This window comes from Nannospalax galili, unplaced genomic scaffold (assembly GCF_000622305.1).
Source record: "Nannospalax galili isolate Female #2095 unplaced genomic scaffold, S.galili_v1.0 scaffold453, whole genome shotgun sequence".
In the NCBI taxonomy this organism is placed as follows: domain Eukaryota; kingdom Metazoa; phylum Chordata; class Mammalia; order Rodentia; family Spalacidae; genus Nannospalax; species Nannospalax galili.
In genome coordinates, this window is record NW_008334081.1 from 2,226,206 (window position 1) to 2,240,241 (window position 14,036).

At 51.1% G+C, this 14,036-nt stretch overlaps 1 protein-coding gene across 1 annotated transcript in view; it reads left to right on the plus strand.

Annotated features, from left to right (window-relative positions):
• Sned1 (sushi, nidogen and EGF like domains 1) overlaps positions 1-14,036 on the plus strand; it is an 88,505-nt gene that overhangs the window by 494 nt on the left and 73,975 nt on the right. Inside the window, exon 2 of the mRNA XM_029561672.1 lies at positions 3-157. Coding sequence (XP_029417532.1) covers positions 3-157 — 155 coding nt within the window. The remainder of the gene's footprint in view (positions 1-2; positions 158-14,036) is intronic.

Here is a 14,036-nt window from a genome sequence, read left to right on the forward strand (position 1 = left end):
GGGCCGGGCGCGCGCGGCGGTGGCCCTCGCCGACTTCTACCCGTTCGGCCCGGAGCGCGGCGACGCCGTCACCCCGAAGCAAGATGACGGCGGCTCGGGGCTGCGGCCCCTCTCGGTGCCCTTCCCGTTCTTCGGCGCCGAGCACTCCGGACTCTACGTGAGTAAGCCCGAGCTCGCGGGGGCCGCGGGGAGGGCGCGCTGCCGGCCCCCGACCGCCGCCGCCTCCGCCAGCGACTTGGCACCGCGGCGGCCAGAGGTGGTGCGAGGACAGCGCTTCCTCCCTCTGTCGCCAGGCCGGACGGCGGTCCGCGGAGAGCGGGCGGGGCGGGGCGCGCAGCCCCGGGGCACCTTGGCGGTGTTCAGCCGAGCGGTCCGGCCTGCTTGGGGCCGCGGCAGGGTGCACCCGGCGTCCGCGAGTGGCTGACCCCCAGCGCCCAGCGGGGACCTCGCCTTGCTCCGACTCCCTCGCAGACAGCGATGTGGCAGCGGGCGCGTAGCCTCGGCCCACAGTTTCCCGAGTGAGGCACCGGGCCTGTGACGGCCTCAGCCCTCCTCTGGCCAGTTCAGCCTCATTTCCCAGTTGACATCCAAGGCCCGGGGCCAGAAGGAATTCTGGCACGGCCGACTTCTTTGCGGACCTGCGCTGGGCAGGGCTGGCAGCTAGGGGCAGTGTAGAGGGGTTTACTCCGCTCCCCTCCTGACGCTGGAAGCTGGCCACTCAGGTTCAAAGACCTCCAAACAGGACTCCCAGAGGTCACCCCTCACACGGCCCCCCACCCCCCAGCAAAGGTACAGGAAAAGACCGATGAATGGCAAAGCCTGAGTGGCAGTTGGGCCTCAGTGCTCCTAGGGTCTGACCCTGGGCAATCACTTGTGTGCACCCCAGGGACTGAGATACGATGAGGTGAACACTTGGCATGGGTGCCCTGCTGTCCCCTGAATCACCCATATCTGTTTCTACAGAAAACTCCTGAGCCAATCTGATCTAAATAGTTGCAACACAATCTTCCCAACCACAGCCTCTTCCACATCCAAAGCCATCACCATTAACTCTACCAATGATTTCATCATTAACATCACTATCTCCACCATCAGTACCACCACCTCCACACTCACCTCTGCCATAAGCATGCCTTCTTTCAGTCCCAGATCAGCATCTCTGCCATCTTGAATACTGCCTCCATCACCAGCCACACAGTCTGCAGTGTTGCCATCCCCCTGACCACCACTGTCCATAAGCCCGTCCACTCCAACACAACCTCAGATACCCTGACCCCACAGCTTCTGGTCACCATCCTGGTGGCTGGCTTCCCTGCGCCCGCTTAGAATGGCCTATTCATATTGGTGACAGTGTCTAATGATGTGACCATGGCGGGAAAGAAGGGACAGCCATCCCTGAGCGTTCCTCAGGGCCAGGACTTGGCAGAGGTACACAGTGAACTCCTGCAAGTATGCAGTGGGCAGGAAGAGCTCTGGGTCTGCCCAGCAGGAAGAGGCCTGTACATCTCAAGAATGCAGACACCCATCCTAATAGAACTCTGTCAAAATACCTCATTAAGCATTTGGGCCAGGCTTGACTTTTCCACTCCAAGTTGCAGGTGAAAATATTATTAAAAGGGTTGACCCTCTTAACATGAGAAATGAACCTCTGGCTGCTAGCAAAACATCCATCTCCACCCGAGCCTGTTCCTGAAACATAGATACTGTTTGCAAAACACTCACTGGTGTGGGCACAGTGCACCTCACCTTTCCCTTTGCTCAGTAGGAAAGAAAGTGGAATTCCTCATGGAGCCATGCCCAGAACATCTGGCCCAGAAATATCACTGGGGCTCTACAGCCAGGAAAGAGACAGAGTTGGGGCATCTGGGTAGGTGAAAGTCAAGGCCAGATGGAGAAAACGAGGCATTGACAGAGTGTCTGCTGAGTGTCCCCAGGCCCACCCAGGCCTTCATCCTGCTGTGCACAGTGAGGTGTGTTGTCAGCAGCTCCCTTTGCTTTCCTGGCTTAGCCAGATGGAGACTTGTTGCATGAATAAGGGAGTAAAAGAATGAATGTCCATTCCTCTGTGTGGCTCACACCCCAGTGGCAATCACAGATGCCCTCTGTGACATTGGTGCTTCCTGAGTCTTTATTAGAGAAGCACAGACACATCCCTAGGGTGGCAGCGCTGCCTAGCACAAGGTGGCTCTTGTCTAGAAGAGATGTTTCTTGTGTCATAGTAGCTGGCTCTGAAATATTGAGAAGATGCTAGGCTCCTGTAAGGCCAGGAGTCTGTTAAGGTGGTACAGTGGCTGAGGTGTGGCCAGGGGTCTTCCAGTCACATATCCAACCTGAGCTGCATGGGAGATGGACAGTGGTGGCCTTCTGGAGAGTCCACTTTACCCAACCCCCAGGGGCTCTTCCAGCCATGCTGGACTTCATGCCTGACCTTCCCTGAAACTCCTTACTATATTGGTCTTTGGAAAATTTGGGCACCAGTCCAAGAAACATAGAGCCCAGCGTGGAAAATGGGATTTGGGGGTCAGAGTAGGCGGTGTTCCCACAGAGCCCAAAGACAAGAAAGACTGTTGATAGTCAGCTTGACCTGAACCTCAGCTCTCACACACTGATGGCTAGCAACTCAGTTCTTATACCCTGATGCAAGGCTTGGTTCCGTACCATCTGCTGAGTCTATACTGGCCTTCCCTCTTACAGCATGGCTCTGGCTCTGCTCTCCTGGACCCTGGGCCCAGAGCAGTTGCTCTGGTATCATTACTCACCATGCAGCTTGTGACCTTTGCCTGGTTATTTCTCCCATGAGCCTCAGTTTAGCTATCCATGTGGACTGGACAGTGATTTCTCCATTTTTGCTGCCAGCTCTGCTTGTACTTGAGCCCAGGTCTCAGCCAGGCATTTTTTATGTGGGCCAGAAAGGATTTTCCAGATGACCAGTGCTGTTGTCCAGACAGCCAGTACAATGAGAGTTAGGTGTGTGCATGAACACAGTTGTGTGAGGAATTGGGCTTAAGAAAGTACAACCAGGGGGCAATGAGAGTACAGATGAGGAAATTGAGGCTCAGGGTTCAGACCAAGGAACCTTCAGACTTGAGTGTCCAGTGCTTTCATACTGCACCACCCCATTAGTGGGACCCAAACTGAAGTCCTGCTTCCTCCCTGGACCACTTCCCAGAACTTGTAGTCGCCATGCTCATCCAGGCTTCTGTTTCCATTACCTAATTGTCTGCAGGTGTATTTGTGCTGGGCAGCCAGCTCCTGACCTTCCCAGTCAGCTCCTGACCTTCCCTGCTGCCTGCTCTCTCCACACAGAGACCCGTCGGAGTGCAGACCATCACTGGGATCCCATGTGTCTCCCCTTCCCTTACCCCTCCAAGAAGTCTCCCCATAAACAAGCCCCTCACTGCCAAGCCCTGCCTCTGCGCTTCACTGTGTGTCTCTGACCTTGCTCAGATGCTCACTTGTCTTCTTGACTAGGACATGAATCCCCTCAAGGCCAGGGACCATGGGAAAGGGGATGTGTGTAAGGATGTGCAGAGCCCCAACAGCTGCAGCCCAGCCAGAGCAAGCATGACTTTTTGGTCTGACTCCCACTAAGAACTTCACCAGAACCTTTACTGTACCCTGATGACTGTGGCCTCAGTTCTCTTTCTGGTAAAGTGTGGGATCGAACTTTTTCTATCCAGTCTGGCAATCTCTTCTTTCCTTTTCATTGGCATGTTCACACCTTTTACATTTGATGCGATTGCCAGTATGGCTGGTCTAACCTCCTGACGTACGTATTTACATATGTGCTCTATATTTCTTTTGGAGTCAAAATTATTCCCCCTACTATTGACTTACTAGCATAACCTCTTCATCTTACTCTTCAGTCAATGAATCTGGGTTTAACATACAATTTTAACTTCACGAAGTCTATCTTTCAAAGAACATGGTACTCTTCAAATACGATGCTTGGACCTTACAATTGTGTGCATATTTTCCCATTCTGCTTCCTGCTGTTGCCAAGGTTTACATATGTGATAAGGCCAATAATACACTGTTAGTATTTTGTTGTAAACAGCCAAGTGTCATTTAAGGAGATATAAAATAGGAAGTTCTTCCTGTCTTCTGCCTCTAGTCTTCCTCATCTCCTGTGTAGATCCACCTCTCCACTTCCTGTCATTCTGGTGGAAAGACTGTAGCATTGCTTGTAGTATAGACGTGCTGGGCATAAATAGTCTTATCTGACATTGTATTGATTTACCTTGTTTCTCAAAACCACCTCTGCAGTATGGATGTGGCATTCTGGGTTGAACATTCTGGGTTTGTACAGGTGGTGTTCTGTCGTCTTTGGATGGCATAGTCCCTGGCAAGAAGTCAGTCGTTATACCTCCTCTGGGTCTAGTGCACCTCTTCCCTCTGGCTGCTTTCAAGTTTTCCTTTTCATCCTTACTTTCTGGCAGTTTGATTCCTAAGTAGGCTATTGTGGCATTTAAAAAATACTTCTTCTACTGGGCATAGTGGTGCACACCTTTGATCCCAACACTCAGGAGGTAGAGGCAGGCGGATCTCTCTGTGAGGTCCAGGCTAGCCTGGTCTACATAGTGAGTTCCAGGCCAGCTGGGGCTACAGGGAGATCCTGTCTCAAAATACATATATACATGTATTTCTTTTCTGCTGCTCAAGGTTCGTACTGTGGGTATATAGTTTTCGTAAGATTTGAGAAGCTTCTCAGCCAACTTCAAGTAATTCTGTTCTTTGTGGTGCCCAACCAAAGGCTCAAGTTGTGTGTCAGGCTGCTTACAGTTGTCCTAGAACTCGATGAAACCTGGTTCTATTTTTGTTGTTAGTACAATTTTTGGGGTCCTTTATTTTGAATGCTTCTTTTTTATTACGTTCTTTGTTTATTTGGGGGGTGGGGTGTACACAGCACATGTGAAAGCCGGAGGACAACTTGCAGGAGTCAGTTCTCTCTTCTACCATGTGGGTTCCAGGGTTCAGATCAGGTTGTCGGGTTTGGTGGCAAGCATCTTTACCTACTAAGCCATGTCATTGGCCTGCTTCTGGATATTTCTAATTGTTATCTTTTCAAATTCACTGACACTCTGTTCCACGGTGCCCAACCTCCTGTTACTACCATTCAATAGTCTCTGTTTTGTTTTTGTCTTTATTTTCAATTCTGAGTATTAAACACAGGGCTTGATCATGCCAGGCAAGTGCTCTACCACTGAGCTATATCCCCAGCCCTTGGTTTTTCAAAATGGGCTCTTACTTATCTACATCTATAGCTCAGACTATTGAGTTTACAGTCCTCTTGCTTTAGCCCCATTGCTAAGATTACAGGCATGCGCCAGTGTGCTGATTCAGTGTATTTTTATTTTATTTTTTATTCTATTTTATTTTTTTTATTTTTTTTATGTGTATGCGTGTATTGCCTGTGTGTAGGTAAGTGCACCCATGTAGTGCAATGCCTGCAGAGGTCAGAAGAGGCTGTCGGATCCCCTGGGACTGGAGTTATGGACAGTTGTTAGCTGTCATGTGGGTGCTGGGATTTGAACCTGGGTCTTCTGCAAGAACAACTAGTGTTCTTAACCACTGAGCCATCTCTCCAGCCCTGTATTTTTATTTTAAATGTTTTATTTTTATTTATTTATGTGTGTGCATATACACACGTCTGTGAGTACTCACACATTTCTCTATGTGTATGTGGGGAGCTGGGGGTCAACCTTGGGTGTCTTCCTGGGGGCCAACCTTGGGTGTCTTCCTGGGGGCCAACCTTGGTTGTCTTCCTGGGGGCCAACCTTGGGTGTCTTCCTGGGGGCCAACCTTGGGTGTCTTCCTCAGTCCTTCTCCACTTTTTCTGGTTTTTTGAGAGAAAGTCTCTCACTGGCCTGGGGCTTATTGACTCAGCTTGACTGGCCAGGGAGCCCCAGGAATCCACCTACCTCTGCCTCCACAGCACTGGAATTGCAAATGTGGGCTGCTGTACCCAGACGTTTTACATGGGTTCTAGGACTCGCATTCAGGCCCCATGTTTGTGCAGCACTTCACTGCCTGAGTCATCTGCCTTACTTTAGGGTTAGTCTCTACTCACTGTAACAAGTCCTTTAATGAAGAACTTTGACTATATATCTTCAAGGTGGATTAAAAAGAAGGGGAAACAAATACCAAATTCCAAGTGTGGATTTGTTTTTCACAGTGGCATGTGTGGCTCAGAAACTAGTGACTGAGTAAGCAAACATACTAAGAATAATATGAGTGCCCTGGTGCCTTCTCTGAGGCTGTGATGAAGCACTCTGACCAAAAGCAATTTAGGGGAAGAAAGGGTTTATTTGGTTTATACGTCCGGGTCACAGTCCATCACTGAGGGAAGTCAGGGCAGGAACCCAGGCAGGAGCTGTGGAGGACGCTGCTTGCTGGCTCCCTCTCTGACTTGCTTACGTGCAGGATCGTGCTTAGCTAGGCTCCTTATACAGTCCAGGACCACATGCCTAGGGATGGTGCTGCCTGTTGCAGGCTGGGCCTTCCAGCATCAATAAATAATCAAGACAGTCCCCGACAGGCATGCCCACAGGCCAAGGTGATTCCTCCATTGAGACTCTCCTCTCAACTGACTCTAGGCTTTGTCATGTTGACAATTAAAGCTGGCTAGGACAGTAAGCCTCACTGTCAGAGATGACAATCACAGATTGAGAGAGAAGGAATCACAAAATAAAATGTGGCTTTGTGTTGGGTTTCGATTGGACAGATCATGTTAAACTCAGTACATACTTCTGTGTGCATATTCTAACAGTGGATTTAGACATGAGTATATGTATGTATCTATGTATGTGCACATATACACGTATATTTACAGTTGTAAATGCACACTTTCAGAAGTGGCCCTCTGGGATTATAACAGACCTGAAAAGCTCCCATTACCAGGAACATCAACGCCATCATAATCTTAGCACAGCACATCACTGGTGTGTTTGTGGTGAAAACCCCACTACACTGCTAGTCAAGTAAGCTAAGCTAGCTGTCTAGCAAGCTCCAGGAATCGTGTCTCTACCTCCCCCTTACTGGGATTACAAGCACAAGCATGCCACTGTTCCTGGCTTTTTATGTGAGTTCAGAAGCTCTAACTTACATTCTTGTGCTTGCAAGGTACACACCCTGCTGAGCCATCTCCCCAGCCTGATGTGCTTTTTGTAGTTGGCATGTTTAATTTTTTTTTATTATTTTACTCTTATGTGTATGAGTGTATTGTCTACATGTATGTAAGTGCACCATGTCTTGCAATGCCCACAGAGAACAGAAGAGAGCATCGGATTCCCCTGGAACTGGAGTTAAGGATGGTTGTTAGCTGCCATGTGGGTGCTAGAAATCAGAGTTCAACTTGCAGGAGTCAGTATTCTCCTTCCACCATGTGGGTTTGACTGAAATCAGCTTGTCAAGCTCAGCAGCAAACCCCTCTCCTGCTGAGCCATCTTGCTGGCTGTTCATTTAGTTTTATGAGATAAAGTCTCATGTAGCCAAGGCTGGCCTTGAATGTTGGTCTTAACTTGGTCTCACAGGTACTAGGACTACAACTGTGAAACATCACATCTGGTTCAAGCTGGTTCAAGATACACAAGTGTGAGCCGGGTGTGGTGGTACACACCCTTAATCCCAGCACTTGGGAGGCAGAGGCAGGTGGATCTCTGTGAATTCAAGGCCAGCCTGGTCTACATAGTGAGTTCCAAGACAGCTGGGGCTACAGGGAGACCTGTCTCAAAAAGACACCCCCCCAAAAAAGATATATGTGCATGCATGTGTGTGTGCGTGCGTGCGTGCGTGTATGTGTGTGCGTGCATGTGTGTGTGTGTGTGTGCATGTGTGTGTGTGTATGTGTGTGTGTTAAGACATTCTTTTTAATGAAAATGTAACAGTCCTTCCTGTAGCCACACTGGTACTAGCCTAACAAGTAACTGGCTCCTAGCTCCTTACTTGTGCACAGGGTCAGTGTCTCCCTAAATTAACGATGCAGTGGTGTACCTTTCACTACAGACACTGTTACACAGGTCTTCATGCTGGCTTCCTAGTTCCAAGGCAGGGACCTTGCAAGGGAGTTCCTTCACTATGTCTTGCCACCCAAAAGGGCGTTCACATCTGCACCCTCTTCTGAGTGATGGTGTCACACATACCCAGCCTGCACTTGGTACAGAAATCACCACCCCCCAACTCTAGCAGTGACTCAGACTGGTACATCCAGAGTAGGTTTCTCTCTTGGGTCCCAGAATCACCTCGGCAGGATGCCGAGCACAGGGGTCTTCTGAGATTGCAGCTAGGCGTGAAGAGCCCCACCTGAGGATCACCCTGAAGCGTTCATCTTAGCATTCATGACCCTGAACTGCCCTAAACTGCCCTTCAACTCCAGTCATTCATGATGAGGGAGTGACCATGACAAGCACCCCCTCAGACCCTGGCAGAAGTGCTCCTGCCACAGCCAGCTGGGAGGGCCTAGCCCACGGACACTGCCACCTCCACCTGCACTGGTGGCTGTGACCCACCAAGCTTGCCCTGTTCTACAGAGCTTCATGCCCATAAGCTGCTTCTTACAAACTTTACAATTCACCAGGCCAGCCCTCCATTATTGAGCACACACTGTATATAGCCACTGCTCCGCTCCCTTACACCTGGGAATCAGCATGTACCCAGGTCTCCTCCAGACTCTGTAGGAGTTTGTACCTCTCTAGGGTACAAACAGAGAGAATGGGAATCATCTAGGTACAGCCCTGACCTTAAACTTCCACACTGAGGTCAGCTCAACCCAGCTGTCCTCTAAGCTTGCACAGAGCTTGTCAAGGGTCAGGACAGCCCCTCAGGCCCCTGAGCCCAACCTTGTGCTAACATCATCTGCCACCTGTCCTGGGTGGCAGCGTGGGAAGTGGAATAGGGAACAGAAGCCCTGGAAACCTGCTAGGGATAAGGCCTGGGGTGGGATCCCAGAGTGAGGACCACTGACCCCAGGAGTTCAGCTGGCAGGATGAGGGCCCCAGCTCTGTGTGGGGAGTGGGACAGCAGGCTTGGCCTGGAGAGTCCACCTATGACATGACATCTGCAAGATAGAGGGAGCCAGGTAGCCTCAGCCATGCAAGAAGTCACAGAGAAGCCCCTCTGTCTGTAGGGTGGGCCAGGCCAAAGGCTCAGGGTCTCAAGAGAGTCCAGGAGGCAGTGGCCTCAGCCAGTGACAGACCCAACGGAGGGTTTGAATAGCCAGGCAAGGTATAGCCTTTGCTCACAGGCCAGGCATGTCTAGGACCTCTAGAGGGTTGAGCTCCAGCCCTGCTAAACATGGGACTGGAAGGGCACCTGGCCAGGTGTGCTGGAGGCAAGGCAACAGCTGCATCTACACAGGAACACTGCAGAGACAGAGACAGGATGTAAGAGGGAACACCACTGAGGGCCACACTCATTCACAAGCTTAGACCAAAGACAGGCCCTACATAAGACCAGAGGGTGGTCCAAGGGAGACTAACTGTGAATGGAGGGCACAAGAAAGGGTATACCTCTCCACCTGGGCACAGACTGCAGCACAATTGTCCCCTCGTCCTGGAAGTTGCCCTGACTGACCCTGGTGGCTCTCTTGTCCTTCCCACAACCACGTGTATAGCTCCATGATACCTGGCCCTGCACCAGGGTGGTTTGCCAAGGCCAGCCCTTCCCTCCAGCACTGAGAATAAAGGATGCTCACACAGCAGCCCCACCCACACGCTGCCCAGGACATCAGCTCCCCACCGTGCCTGTGGGAGGAATCCTAACTCCCCAGAAAGCTGCCAGGAAATGAAAGACATGCCTACTGTTGCCAAAACAAGTGTGAAAAGCCTGGGGCCCTAGTTGTTTGGTTTGAGACACAGATGTCCAAGAAAGGAGAGAGATCCAAGCAGGGAACCCAGGTGACACCCTCTCTGACCTGGTATTTGCAGAGCTAGGGCTGCCTCCCCTTCAGGCCAGAGCCCCTGACCAGAGCAGCCCCTGGTTTGGGGCTCCAGAGTAGTTGGGCTCAGGCACAGGTCACATTGCACACAGTCTCTCAGGCTATTTCCATGTTCCTGGCTTCAAACAAGTCGGAAATGCCAACAGCCCTGCCTCTCTGTGCTTCCTCCAGCTTCAGCCAGCTGAGGACTGCCTTCCTGCAGGAACAGGGCAGAAGAGGGTGGTCAGGCAGTCATGTTAGCAGCATCACCCCATCCAGGATGCTCCAGCCTCCTCCACCTCCCAGTATGTTCACAAAGTCACTGTAGCTTCCTGAGACTTGTGACTACTCTCCTAGGAGGGAGCTGCGCAGCTGACTAGGAATCCTCCCAGGAAGCTCAGCCTGCTCTGAGGGGACAGACACCCTGCCATAGCCTGGGCCTGTGAGGCCTGCTACAATCTGAGAGGGGAGAGTGTGCCTGGGGAGCAAGGACCCTCCTAGGACCTCTGTCACCCACCCTGAACTGTGACATCCAGGTGGTAACCTTGTCCATCTCAGCAGCAGGTACTCAGCCTAGAGGACAGTGATCTGGAACTGGCCCAAGAGTTGGCAAGTGTCAAAGGAAACTCAAGAGGGGCCCTAGGAAGGTCCTATGTGTCTAGACCATAGTGAGTACCTCTCTGGGGAAGGCTGCAGTTGTGAAGCCAAAGGCCAGGCATTTAGCGTTCCCAGTCTGCAGATCACCAGAGAACATGCCCTCCCTCCCTGCCCAGTGTGGCAGGCTTCCTGGGACCCAGCATTTCTGCAGGTATCTGAATGGATATTAGTACAGTCCCTTGGGATCTGGACCCTGGCAACGTCTAGGTTCACAGTCTGAGCAGCTGGCTAGCTGGATGCTACTTCTGTGACCAGGACCAGGATTAAAACTTGGTATTTGAGTAAAGGTGCAGGTCCAGCCATGGGCTCCAAGAGGCCCCTTCCCGGATGGCAGCAGTCATTCATGGGGCCAATCAGACTGAGGACCTGGGGCCACATGAGGGTCCAGTGAAGAACCTGAGGAAGAAACAGGAGCAGGCCCAGCAGGCTACTCCTCTCAGCCCCTCAACCAAGACCCTGAACAAAAGGAGGTAGAACTGGCACCAGCTGGTGAGTGACAGGACATAGTTGCTGACATCTAGGATCAAATCCAGGCCCTGGGGCCTCACTTGCCAGACTTGCCACTGGAGAGTGAGGTTGACGATGAGGAGGGAGCTGCAGTGTTGAGCAGCCACAGCTCTATTCCCATGGACCCAGAACATGTAGAGCTGATGAAAAGGACCATGGCTGGAGTAAGCCTTCCTGCTCCAGGGATTCCTGCCTGGGCTTGGGAGATGGCAGATGCTCAATGGGAAGACGTGGTACAGAAAGCCCTCCAAGCCAGGCAGGTCTTTCCTGCCTGGAAGTGTCCGCAGTGAGAGCTGCCTTATCTCCCCTATCTTCCAAGCCAGAACCAGCACAGGACTGATCACACCTCTGGTTTTAATATCCATCTCTGTCTTCCCATGTCCCTTTTCACATCAAGGCAAATCAGACCTCTCAGAGACCCACTTTATTCAGTTCTGTACGTATGGGGACATTGGCTCAAGCCCAACTCACCTTAGCACGTATCACTCTGTGAAGAATAAAGCACCCTGTACACACACACACACACACACACACACACACACACACACCCTAAATAAACCTGTTATTCACCTAGGAATGCCTGACAGCCACACCCTGCTGTTCCCAGGGGCATCGGGCAGGACCCGGGTCTAACCCATTCCCCTCGTTTTCTACTTTGTACTGCATATTTTTAAAGAAGTGCTGCAGCAAGTACGGAGAAAAACTTCATAAAGTTAACATTTGGGGAGAAGCATCTATCAGGGCCTGAAAGAGACGGGGCTGCCGAGCACCCAGACCTCTGTGCCTTATCTGGAGAAAGGAAGTCCAGGAGGCTCGGCACAGGTGAAGGCACCTGCCAGCCAAGTGTCTGGGCTCCAGCACCTGCTCTACTGTGGTCCTGGCACTGCCCTGTCTTGACAGAGGAACAGGGCTGGCTTGTTCTGCCTTCTTCCTGGACCGTCAGGCTCTGGGCCCGCTCCCATTCAGCAGCGGTCTGGGTTGGGGTAGCCTGGAAGGCCAGAAGGGGCCTGGAAGGCCAGAGACCTCTTCTGTGCACATCACATACCCAGACACTAAGGCAGGAAGGAAAACTCCAGGAGCTTTGGGTACTAAACAAGAGTGTGGGAGGCTACAGAGAAGAGCAGTTCAGAGGGGCCCCACCCTATAGGTGGCCCATCTCAGGCTGCAACCCAAGCCCAGCCCCAGAGACACTGAGCCCGTCCCATTCAGAGGCACCTTTACCATCTGTGACTCTTTTCTCTAACACGCAAGGAGAAAGCATTCTTGACAGGTGCAAAGAACAAGCAAATGTAAGGCAAAACCTGCTGCCCACCCTGTACCCCACCCCCGGGCAGCCCCTCCTGCCCAGACCCTGCATGTCTCTCTGGCTCTAGCCACATATCCATGATGAGGCCCTTCCACTGTCATAACCCCATTCACAAAGAAGCACACCTTCTGTGCTGGATGCTTTAGTGTCAACTTGACACACCTGGGTTGAGGGAGCCTCAATTGGAGAATTGCCTCCATTGGACTGGCTTGTGGCCATGTCTGAGGGGCATCTTCTTGATGAGTGATGTGGGAGGGCTCAGCCCACTGTGGGTGGTACCACCCCTGGGCAGGTGGGCCTGTGTTGCATAAGAAAGCAGGCTGAGCAGGGGCCAGGGGAGCAAGCCAGTAAGCAGCGTTCTTCCATGGCCCTTGTCCCAGGTTCCTGACCCTGAGCTCCTACCTTGGGCTCCCTGATGAACTGCAACCTGGGAGATGTAAGCTGAATAAACCCTTTTCTCCCCAAGTTGGTAGTGGTCAGAGTGTTTTGTCACAGCAATGGAGAAACAAACTAGGACACCTTCTCTCCAGATCGTTTACAAGGGTGGTTCCTCCTGCTCTCTTGGCCCTGACCACACCTTCGTGTGTGACTGCCAGAATACACTGTGGATATACTTGGAGTTGTTCTTCGTTTTGTTTAATTAAATTTTCCAGTCTTATTGAAGTATAACTGACAAGTTACATATCTATGCGTATATTCAAGCTCTATGCGATATAGTGACTGTGTACATTGAGAGTCATTGCCACAGTAAATCTGACGAATACAACCTTCACACATGCCTACCACTTGTGGGGTCATCTACACATAATAAACACCAAGGAGAATATAACGTGTTTCTTTTTTTTTTTTGTCTTTTTGAGACAGGGTCTCCCTGTAGCCCTAGCTGGCCTGGAACTCACTATGTAGACTAGGCTGGCCTTGAACTCACAGAGATCTGCCTGCCTCTGCCTCCTGAGTGCTGGGATTAAAGGTGTGTGCCACCACACCTGGCCTGATAATGTGTTTCTAAGTCAATCAATACTGTAGAAGAGAGAACTTACTCCTGACAACCAAAATGTCCTGTGAGCTGCCTCTCCCACTCTGTTTGGTGGCCACACTAATACTCTCTGCTCTCTTAGTTTAATATTTGTAGATTCCATATGTGAAATCACATGGTATTTGTCTCTCTGTATCTGGCTCATTTCACTTAGCATGGTTCACCCAGGTTGTTGCAAATGTCAGGATTGCCTTTTACTGCTGAAAAGTATTCCTCATATGTGTGTGCATATGTTCACAGGTGTGTGTGGGCATGTACATACATGAGTGGGTGTGTATATGCTGTTGCCTGTGGGTGGAGGAGTGGGGAAGGAGAGTGTATCATGTTTTGCTTACCTATTGACAGGCTATGGTGAATATGCCAGACAGAATGCTGGGTGCAGATGTCTCCGAGATACTGACCTTGATTCCTTTGGATATATACCCAGAAGTGGTAGGGTGTTGTGTTTCCTTTTCTTTTTTGCTAATGAGGCTAAGCAAGTCCTGTGTGTTCATAATCCTTGGATTGCTTCTTCTGTGGGGTGACTTTCCAAGTCTTCCTCTTTCTTCCTGAGTTCTGTCTTGTTTGTTGTGGGAATTCTTTATAAAACCAGATTGGGTCACAGATGCCTCTTCTTA